Consider the following 10856-nt stretch of genomic DNA (forward strand, 5'->3'; position numbering starts at 1 on the left):
CTCACGTGAACGCACAATTAAAGTCTCTAAACACAGTCCTGGGACTCTAAGGTGTCACGGGACATGAGAAGCACCGTTTCAGATACAGGCCTCTGGTAGGTCTTAGCTGCTCCATTCTTGAAGATCTTGATCTCGACTTTTCTGACCTTACCATCTTTGTCTGGAAAGGTGTTGTGGATGAGCCCAATTGGCCATTCGTTGCGATTCACTTGCTGGTCTTTCAGCAACACCAAATCCCCAACTTGGAGGTTTGGCCGGTCGGCCTGCCACTTCCTCCGGCTCTGAAGCGTCCCAAGATACTCCCGTCTCCATCTGTTCCAAAATATGTCCGCGAGATGCTGCACCTGCCTCCATTGCTGCCTGTGCAGATCTTTTCCGTCAAAACCACCTGGGAAAGGAGGAGGAGAGTAGACCTTTTGGGTAAGGAGCATCGCTGGCGTGAGCAGGAAAGGTGAGTCTGGGTCTGTCGTGATAGGGGACAATGGTCTGGCGTTGATTATGGCTGTTATCTCTGCCATGAGAGTGGAAAGCACTTCATGTGTCAATTGAACATGGCTAGACTGGAGAAACATTGCATCTAGGATGCGTCTGGATATCCCAATCATTCTCTCCCAGCTGCCTCCCATGTGAGAGGAATGAGGTGGGTTGAAGACCCACGTGCAACCTTCTTCTCCGAGGTACCTTCTGATGTTGGACAGGTTCGGGTCTGTCTGCAGGAACCCCAGCTCCCTGCAAGCACCAACAAAATTGGTACCACAGTCTGATCGGATCTGTTTGGCAGGTCCACGCAAGCTGATGAACCTCCGGAAGGCATTAATGAAACTTGAGGAGTCCATTGACTCAATCAGCTCAATGTGGATGGCGCGTGTACTAAGACACGTGAAAAGGACGGCCCACCGCTTGCTGTTTGCATGGCCTCCCCTGGTGCGCCGCGTGACAACTGGCCAAGGACCAAATACATCTAGGCCCACAAAGGTAAAGGGAGGTTCCATGCTCAAGCGATCAGGTGGTAGGTCTGCCATCAGCTGAGTGTTTGCTCGGCCTCTGAGTTTTCTGCAGGTGATGCAGTTGTGCAGGACATGCTTGATCAATCTTCTTGCTCCAATGATCCAATATCCAGCAGATCGCACTGCTCCTTCAGTGAAAACTCGACCCTGGTGCATCACTCGCTGGTGATGGTGCTCTACGAGCAGTTTCGCAACGTGACCCCCTGGAAGAACAAGAGGATGTTTCTCTTTGTATTCCAGATCGCCATGTCTGAGCCGTCCTCCTATTCTAAGCATTCCTTCTTCATCACAGTAGGGACTGAGTTTGTGCAGAGGACTGTGAGTGGGAATGTCTTTTCCACCAGCTATGCAGGTAAGTTTTTCCTTGAAGGCCTCTTTCTGCACACTTTTGATGATTACTTTTACTGCTTTTGCCAGCTCTTCAACGCTGCGTGGCTGTTTGCAGTAATGCCATGAACGGCATGTCTGATCCTGAGCTTTGTTTTTGACGGATTGGACAATGTGGACTAGCAAGCTCATGGCCCTAATCAGCCTCTTCCATGAAGAAAACCGTTCGAACCTCTGACATCCAAGCTGAGGCCAATTGATGAGCAGGTGAGTGGCAGTTGCTTGTACCTCTGCATCCCAATCAGCGTCAATGAGTTCATAGGCGTCTGTGTCTGGGTCTCTGTTGGCATGTGACAAGAAGGCAGGTCTCTTGAGCCAGGCGCTGTCACTCAACATGGCTGCAGACACAGACCGAGTGCCTATGTCGGCTGGGTTAGAGTTTGTGGAGACATAGTGCCACTGCTTGGGTTCTGACGATCTTCTGATACGTTGCACCCTGTTGCCAACATATACATAGAACCTCCTGGTCTGGTTACTAATGTATCCAAGGACTACACGACTGTCTGTGTAGAATTCAACAGCATTCAGATCGATGTCCAATTCACTGGTGATGACCTCTGCGATTTCCACAGCTAAAACAGCAGCACCCAGTTCTAATCTGGGGATGGTGTGCGCAGACTGTGGAGCTAGTTTAGCTTTGCCCAGTACAAATCCAACATGAGGCTTCTCTTCTGCATCAATGACTTTGAGATAGGCGACAGCTGCAATAGCTTTCACTGAAGCATCTGCGAAAACATGTAACTCTTTCCTTGTAGCCGTTGACACTGAAGTAGCAGCATAAGGTCTTCGAATCTGTAACTGCTGAAGATCACTGAGAGAATCTCTCCATGCGCTCCATTCAGCTTCCCTGTCTGCAGGAAGAGGAGAGTCCCAATCCAAAGCCTTCCTGGAGAGTTCCCTGAGCAGCATCTTTCCCTGAATTGTGACTGGCGCAGCAAACCCCAGTGGATCAAATAGTCCGTTGATGGTGGCTAGGACACCTCTCCGTGTGTAGGGCTTGACTGTGTCAGTCACTTGGAAGGTGAACGTGTCCTCAGTTAAGTTCCACCTTAGGCCTAGGCTTCGCTGAATAGGTGTTCATCATCAGCATCTAGGTTGAGTTCTTTGAGCCCTTTGGCGTGGTCGTCGACAGGAAATGCTTCCATAACTTCCCTGCTGTTGGATGCCACTTTGTGGAGACGGATGTTAGATATGGCAAGCATCTTCTGTGTCCGTTTCAATAGATCGATTGCCTCGCTGGCTGTGGGTCGTGACAGAAGCCCATCATCCACATAGAACTCCCTCTCAGTGAAGCAGCGCGCATCAGAGCCAAATTCCTCTTCGCCATGAGCTGCAGCGCGTCGAAGTCCGTATATGGCAACTGAAGGAGAAGGACTGTTGCCGAATACATGAACCTTCATGCGATACTCACAGAGGTCATCGGCGGGATCATTGTGCTTGTGCCAGAAGAATCGCAGGAAATCTCGGTGGTCCTCCCTGACAACAAAACTATGAAACATCTGTTCTATGTCCACAGTCACTGCAACGGCTTCACGTCTGAACCGCAACAAAACACCGACCAAGCTGTTATTTAGGTCAGGTCCAGACAGCAGGACGTCATTGAGTGAAACGCCATGGCTCTTCGCACTTGAGTCAAAGACCACCCTGATTTGGTCAGGTTTCTGCGGGTGGTAAACTCCAAAGATCGGTAAATACCAGCACTCTTTCCCAGCTGGGAGAGGAGGAGCCTGCTCAGCGTGGTCACGATCCAAGATGTTCTGCATGAAAGTGACAAAGTGCTTCTTCATTTCAGGTCTTTTCTCCAGAGTGCGTTGGACAGAAGCCAGCCGCGTGAGTGCCTGGTCGCGACTGTGAGGTAGGCGTTCGCGAGGTGTTCTGAATGGAAGTGGGGCAACCCAGCTGTTTGCATTGTCCATGAACATCTCTTTCCCCATAAGCTCTAGGAACAGTCTGTCTTCCACCGAAAGTCCTATCTTGCTGTCATCTTTGGTTGTTTCAAAGACTGTGCTTCCTAGTGTACACTTGAAAGATCTGCGAAGGGCTGGAACGGCTGTCTGTTCAGACAGGGACCCAAACTTTTCTTTGACATGAAGCTTGTTAGGACAAGGGCTGAAGAAGGAAGGGCGTTTGTTTTCTAGGATGTTGGTGTGGTAAGTTTGAATAGCTGCAGGCCTGTGGGTGCTCCCTAAGCAGACGTCACCTACGATGACCCATCCCAGGTCCACTCTCTGTGCATATGGAGTATCATGTGGACCATTCCGCTGCTCTCTCACTTTGTGGACTCTTAGTAAGTCGCGACCCAACAACAGGAGGATCTTGGCCTCAGGATCCAGTGATGGGATGGAGTGAGCTATGGGTTTGAGGTGAGTGTGATATAAAGCCGCTTCAGGAGTTGGGATCTCAGCACGGTCGCTTGGAATGTTGCTGCATTCAATTAGCGTGGGCAAGGTGAGCGTTGTAGTTCCATCTAGTGACTGCACAATGAACCCTGTGGCTCTTCTACCCATCATCTCTGTTGTCCCAGCACATGTACGCAGTGTGAAGGGTGAGTCTGATCCCTTGATGTTGTACATGTCAAAGAAGTCAGGTCTTGCAAGAGACCGGTTACTTTGGTCATCTAGAACCGCATAAGCTCTTGTCACTCTCTCTGGGTGTGCTTCAGGAAAGACCTTTACTAAGCAGATCTTGGAGCAGGACCGTGGACTTTGACCCTCTCCGCACACCTCTGTGCAGCTTGACTCGACAGTTAATGGTGGTGTTTCTTCCGTGCTCTCCCCGCCATGCCCAGATGTCGCCGGTGGCGGTCCAGGATGGAGAGCTGAGACGTGATTCTCACTATCACACTCCCTACACTTAATGACTGCGGTGCACTCTTTGGCCATGTGACTTGTTGAGGAGCAACATCTAAAACAGACACCGATGTCCTTCAAAAGGGCTTTACGTTCCTCTAAGGGTTTGCTGCGGAACCCTCTGCAGCGCTTGAGAGGGTGCGGCTTCTTGTGAAGGGGACATTGCTTCTCAACATCACCAGCTTTGTGGCCTGAAACCTCCCACTTCACTTTCTCCTGTGATATACCTGTCTTGTGGGCAAACACTAGACTCTTCTGCGGTTTCTTAGCAGTAGCGCTTTGCTTTAGGTACTCTGTGTTACCAGGTTGCAGCCTGAAACCCGGATCATTGCGTGCTCGTGCCTCATCACAGACGAACTCACAGAAGAAGGAGAACGGAGGGAAGGTTACACCATGAGTGGCCTTGTACTTGAAGCCCTGTCTAAGCCACCGCTCTTGGAGGTTGTATGGTAATTTCTCCACTATAGGAGCGACACCACGTGCAGTGTCTAAGTAGCTAAGGCCAGGGAGATAGCCTTCTAGCTTTGCGGCTTCTAACTCATGAAGGAGGTCACTGAGTTCTCTCAGCTTCACTGGATCCTTGTTGGTGACCTTTGGGAAGTTTGTGAGCCTGTCGAAGAGTGACTTCTCTATAATCTCTGGAGAACCGAAGCATTCCTCCAAGCGTTCCCAAGCCTTGGTCAATCCGGTAGAGGGGTTACCTACATGCACAGCTCGTATTCTCCTGACATGCTGTGCAGATTCTCGCCCTAACCACTTAATCAGGAGGTCCAGCTCTTCACTGGCACTGAGGTGTAATCCAACGATGGCGTTGATGAATGATGATTTCCACGCCCAATAGGTCTCAGGAGAATCATCAAACTGTGAGAGGCCGGAGGTAATCAGATCTCTGCGTGCCAAGTATCTAGCTACATCGCTAATGTCTGGACTGCCATCTACTGGCTGTTGTGAAACACCTTTGAGAGGTGAGAATTGTCCTGCACCAGCTGTAGATCGCCATGGAGATGTGTGATGAGGTATAGTCTTGGTGGGTTGCGGTGCTGGTCTGGCAAGTTCAGGCGTTTTAGAAGAATGAGCTTCAACTGTGAACTCAGTAAGACGCTGTCTTGGGGGAGACTCAGTTTTCAGCACATGAATTATTGGTGATATGGGTTGTGCGTGTGGCTTAACATCTTCTGTTAGCTGTAGCTGAACATACTGACGTGTTCTCTCTTCCACTTCTTGCAGGAATGATTTATCATCAACCACTTCAGACTCCTCTGCTGCTTCAAGCGCACTAGCTTCTGCTAAGGCAGCTATCACCTCCTTTTCATGTCTGAGTGTGTTCAATCTAGCTTCGATTCGTGCTTTTTCAATCAGAACATCTGACTCCTTCTTAGCAAATTCAGCCCTTGCGCGGGCTGCCTCCACCTTAGCATAAGCTGCGGCTATGGCTCTGCTGCTAGCTGATGATTTGCTTGACGAAGATTTACTGGAAGATGCACGAGCAACTGACCTTGTTTCCACAGTAGAGTGATGTGCTGACCCTTCCAATGCTTTTTTCCCATCCATCATTCAGATGTGCGAACTGGGTATGAGCAGCGGTGATGATGATGAGAAGTAGGACGACAATTGAAGATTACTCTCCTTGTAAAGTTCTGCCCGCTGTGCTGGATGCTTTTTTACTGTTCTGTCCTTATCAGGCGCTCATTTACTTGACTAGACAGACAGCTAACGACGGAATGAATTCCTGAGGCAGAAGTGAGTTTTGAAAGTTTACTCCAATCTTCAGATACACAGAATTCTTCCTTGGGATTCGTAAAACTAAATAAACAAACAGAAATGTACATAAAAGTATGTTTGCTTTGTCTTTCTACATACACTCACAGTAGCATACACATTGTATGAGGAAACGAACATGCTAGCTTGCTAGCGCTACATGACTTGCTGAAACTCTTCAGACATTCTATTTACACAAAATTACAAACATTATTAACTTACAAGCAAAGCCTTTCCAAGGGCAAGAACAACCTAAGGATGAGCACCTCTTCACCTTGGCATGGTCTGACTCAACTGAAGTAATGAACTTCCTCCTCTAGCTGAACATGACATCACAGGAAGTTACATCAACTGAAGGTAAGTGTCAAAATAAAAGCAGGCTTAAAAATGAATATTTCCCCCACTAGAAAACACTAGGTGGCGCCAAAACCCAAAAAGGTTCCAATGCCGTGACATTCTCTATTAATCTTTCATTTGTTGAGTTCCCATCTTCATCTTGATCCATGTTTCCAGCAGTTGAAATCATCAAAGTTGAAGAAGATGAGGATGTAAAAGTTGAAGAAGATGATGACAGGCATGAAGATCCTTCCTCCTTGTCCATGTTCCTTGCGCTCTTTGAATCATCCCCACTATCGTTCTCGAATGAGATGCTGATGTTGATGGGGGTCTCTGTTGTTGCTCCACCCACACAGTTGTTACTTGTGTCCAGAAGGTCTTCTTGTTCATCTTCACTTGGCTCATTTTCTTGATGACTGCTGGAACACTTTTTTTATTTAAAGGTTCACCTGGTGGAGTTTGCATAAGGCGGAAGATGCGTGGATCTTTCGCAGTCTTGTCTTTCCTCAGTTGAAGTTTTTTTTTTTCCTGGATCCCAGATACCTTCCTGGGAATCTTGTTCTTTATGTTCTGGAACAGGTACTGTAATCACCTTAGATCTGTTAGCATATGAATTTGGGCATGTGAAGTAGGTATGACCATCTTTAGCACAAAGAGTGCATTTGGCTGTAAGGGTGCACTCTTTGCCTTTATGTCCAAAAGTTCCACATTGCCAGCATTTCGTTTTGCCACAGTCTTTAGCTTGGTGATCTGTGTCTTGGCATATAAAACACCTCGAGACTTGGCCATGGTAAGTTATCTTCCCATTATGTGGACCCAAGGAAATGGAATTAGGGATACTGATCTCTCTTCCAAGATCATCATTTTTTATCTTAACTTGATATTTCCTAATTCCATACCATAAGCCATATTTGTCTACAGGTTTAATTACCGGTTTTAAAATAGTACAAAACCTGCTGAGGTAGGTTTCAATGTCTTCATCCAGGATCCGGCCAGTCCAGAACTTGACTATGATTGTCTTTTCGTCGATCTTCAAGGGGGAAAACAAGTCAAAATCTTTCCATGTTGTTGAATTCTTCTCATGGTGGTCTAAAAAGATTCTCAGGGCTCTCTCAGTCCTAAAGCATAACTCAAACTCATTTCTGTTAGGTAAACTAATAAAGGAGTGAATATCCTGGACCTGGAGCCACTGAGACTGAAAAATCATGTCTGCGATAAAATCTCTGTTAGGGGTTTCTCCTTGTCCATTAAAACTGATCTTCACCCAATATCTGACGCTCGCTGTATTGGCCGAGACCATGCAGGACGCCATAATACCTTTCAAGTTTCATGATGGTTGGTCAATGTGAAGCAAAGGCCTGCTGAATGTTGTTTGGCTGATGGCCTCCATAAATTTCAATGTATCAACTTGGCCTTCAATACTCACTTATCATATGTGTAGTAGATGATGTCTGCCAAGTTTCAGCTTGATCGGAAGCACGGATGCTGAGAAACTGTTAATTGGCAATTGCCCCGCCCCTTAATGGCGTATGCTCACCGAAATTGAAAGGCATCCACACAATCTTCTCTTGAATAAGCAGATGAAGTTTCAATGATTTCAAATGTCAGGATTTTTTTGTTGATTATAGATAAACAGACTCTTCTGACTTTTGTGATACCAGAAACATGAGGATTGAGTGAAAATTGTAGGACTAGTTCACAAAAGTAGGTTTCGCATATTATGCAAATTTGGCAAAAAAATGAAGTGGGCTCACACAGGGCACCGTTTGCTATAGGCCTAGCTGCTTGAACTGCAATTGTGCCGTCCACCACTTCATAGCAGAATGCTCGTGTGGCACTGTACTTGGCCACACACTTGACCTTTATGAGTTCAGGACATCCATGTTGAGACTTTTGAAAACATTCTATGGAAAAAAGATAACTTAAAAAAAAACTGTCCATCGATCAAATCCATCTATAAATAAAGAAGTCGGGCTAGGGGAATAGTGACTGAGGAGATAGATCCAAGTCCATAGTGTGCAAGATTGGAACCACTTTATTATAGATCATGTTACAGTAAACTTGCTGAGAGGCCACATTTGAGTCACAACCACAGATGTTAAAATACATACGGAGCATATTCTCTTTTTTGCTCATTGTTTTTGTTGTGGATTTAAGATTTTTTCAATGTAGTGATATGATTTGAAAATAAGACTTAATAAAGAGTGTTATTACTGTGCTTAACCAAAATGAACTGTGTTCTGTTCAAGTGAATGAAGAGAAAAGTCTTTGTCCTGCCCCCGTCTCCCAGGGCAACAACAGCATTTGAACAAACCCAAAACAGAACTGATTTTTAATTAAAACCAGCACATCCAAAATGTGACTCAGCTTAGAAAGTTCACAAGACAATCACATTTACAAAAATGCTCATAACTTTTCTATAATCTTGAAGGGGGCGTTATAACTGCTAACGTTTTGTGAAATGTTGTCTGCTTAAAGGTTAAATGAGTGAGTTCCACCTCCAACTTACCAAAACTATGCTTGTAGTGACAGCAGAGTGGATACATGAAGTAGTATTAGTAGTAGTAATAGCCAGGAGTCTATGAAAACATCAGTGTAGGGTGGGCAGTCCAAGGTAGGTTGTGGTAGCCGGGCGTGGGCAGCTTGTCTGAAGTGGGTAGCAGGAGGGCTCAACAGTCATCCTTCAGTGTCCGGCCCAACATGTGGGCGGTTGTATACTCGGAAAAAAGACGGAGAGGGAATTAGTTTTATTCGGTCTGTTTGTATGTAAAACAGGGAATGTGAACATTTCCAGAGTGTGGCTAACGACTCCAGCAGATCTGACTATGACAGCTTAGCTAAAAGGAGAGAACCAGAAGGAGACAGACACGAGAGCGCTCTGAAACAGTTTGGCATACGAGCAGAGGGACGACAGCACCAGCGTCTCAGTTTACTATAATTCCCTGCTGCTGAGCCAGGTGTAACTGGAAAGTCAGCGAGATTTAAAATTATATATGGTAATTTATTTCTTGCTAATATTGAGCCCAGAAGGATAACCTCTGTTTTGTTGCAGTTTAGTAGGAGGAAGTTCTGTAACATCCAGCTTTTCACGTCTTGACCCATCAAAACATCTAGGTGTGTGTGTGTGTGTGTGTGTGTGTGTGTGTGTATATATATACTGTTTTATTTATTGTATATTATGTATTTTGTTATTTTCTGATCTTCTTGTAAAGTATCTTTGGGTTTGAGGAAGGCACTTAATAATAATAGTAAAGTGCAGTTTATAATTTGTGTTTATCATATCTTGTTAAATACTTGTTAAAAAGGACAAGCTGCATCTTTGTTACTCAGAACCTTCATTGCTGCTTATAAACCACCAGTTTATACAATTGGCTACTTGTGGCTTAAGGTTCAAAGGGTTGACTTAAGTGTTCATCATTGCTGCTTAGGAAAGTTCTGGTATTTTTCAACACACAGACAAAGTCTCAAGGGCTTTGCTGTCTTATGTATATACCTTTTATTAATTATTATGGTTTTTTAATCATATTTTTTTGTTTGTTTGTTTGTTTGTTTTTTACCTATTTGAATGTTCCTGACTCATTTCTTTTTATTTATAACTTTTTGTTACCGCAAACAAATAAATAAAGGACACATTTAAAAGCTACATTGGTGTTGTATCCTTTAATTGTGAATTGATGAGGTGGGATTGTATTGTCATTGATGACCAGAGTCCTCAGAGCAGAAAGGATTATGTCCACATTTGGGGCAAGGCTGGGCCAGTGCTCTGGAGACCAGGCTGCTCAAGTCAGCGAGCACTGATGGTGGCATTGAAGGAATCAATGCAGCCAAGGTGCTCTGCAGCTGGGCAGCATTCAGGTGGGGATCTGTCCTGGTGGTCTGGGCCAAATCAGTCATTTTGGCCAGAAAAGACTGCAGGGTAGAGTCCAGGCTGGAATCAACAGAGGAGGTCACAGGTGGAGCATCACTGATGGCTTCTTGGCTGAAGCTGAGATCCAAGGAGGTCTTGGAGGTGTTACGGGTCTCCTCCTCAATCAGGCCTGACTGAGGGGTCTGACTTTGGGAGGTGCAGGCCAATGTCATGGACTTAGAAACAGAGTTCCGTTTTGCTTTGACCTGCAAACGGCGCTTCACATGGATGAGGAGCTCAGGGTGCTCTCTACGGAAGTATCCATTGTAGGACACTTCTTTCTGTGGTAAACATGGAGAGTGAATAGGTTACAGCTTGTTTACATGCTTAATATCTATTCAGCTGCAGTTGTTCTAATCCAGGGTTCACCAGTTCTCATCCTGAAGGGCCAGAGTCCAGCACAGTTTGGTGATTTCCCCCACAAACTGAGAAATTAAACTGTACAGGTCTCCTCCCCCCAGGATGGGAACTGTTGGTCTCTATTCTTAGCCATCTTACCTTAAAAGTAGTCTCCAGCTGATCCATACCGTTGCTCTCTAACCTGCCCTCCAAGGATCTGATCTTCTTAAAGCCATACAGGTTGAGCTGTCGCATGAAGCTCTTCATAACTGA

At 45.8% G+C, this 10856-nt stretch overlaps 2 protein-coding genes across 2 annotated transcripts; both read right to left on the reverse strand.

Annotated features, from left to right (window-relative positions):
• Positions 1 to 26: 26 nt before the first annotated feature.
• LOC119265426 lies at positions 27 to 2303 on the reverse strand. The gene has a single exon (XM_037546106.1). The coding sequence runs from the start codon at positions 2301 to 2303 to the stop codon at positions 27 to 29; it is 2277 nt and encodes a 758-aa protein (XP_037402003.1).
• A 146-nt stretch (positions 2304 to 2449) lies between these two features.
• On the reverse strand, positions 2450 to 6362 carry LOC119265427. The gene is made up of 2 exons (XM_037546108.1): positions 6224 to 6362; positions 2450 to 6046 (listed from the first exon to the last, which is right to left on the reverse strand). The coding sequence occupies exon 2, from the start codon at positions 5795 to 5797 to the stop codon at positions 2450 to 2452; it is 3348 nt and encodes a 1115-aa protein (XP_037402005.1). The 5' UTR covers positions 5798 to 6046; positions 6224 to 6362.
• Positions 6363 to 10856: the final 4494 nt, after the last annotated feature.

The sequence above is a fragment of the Pygocentrus nattereri genome, chromosome 16 (assembly GCF_015220715.1).
Source record: "Pygocentrus nattereri isolate fPygNat1 chromosome 16, fPygNat1.pri, whole genome shotgun sequence".
NCBI classification, from domain to species: domain Eukaryota; kingdom Metazoa; phylum Chordata; class Actinopteri; order Characiformes; family Serrasalmidae; genus Pygocentrus; species Pygocentrus nattereri.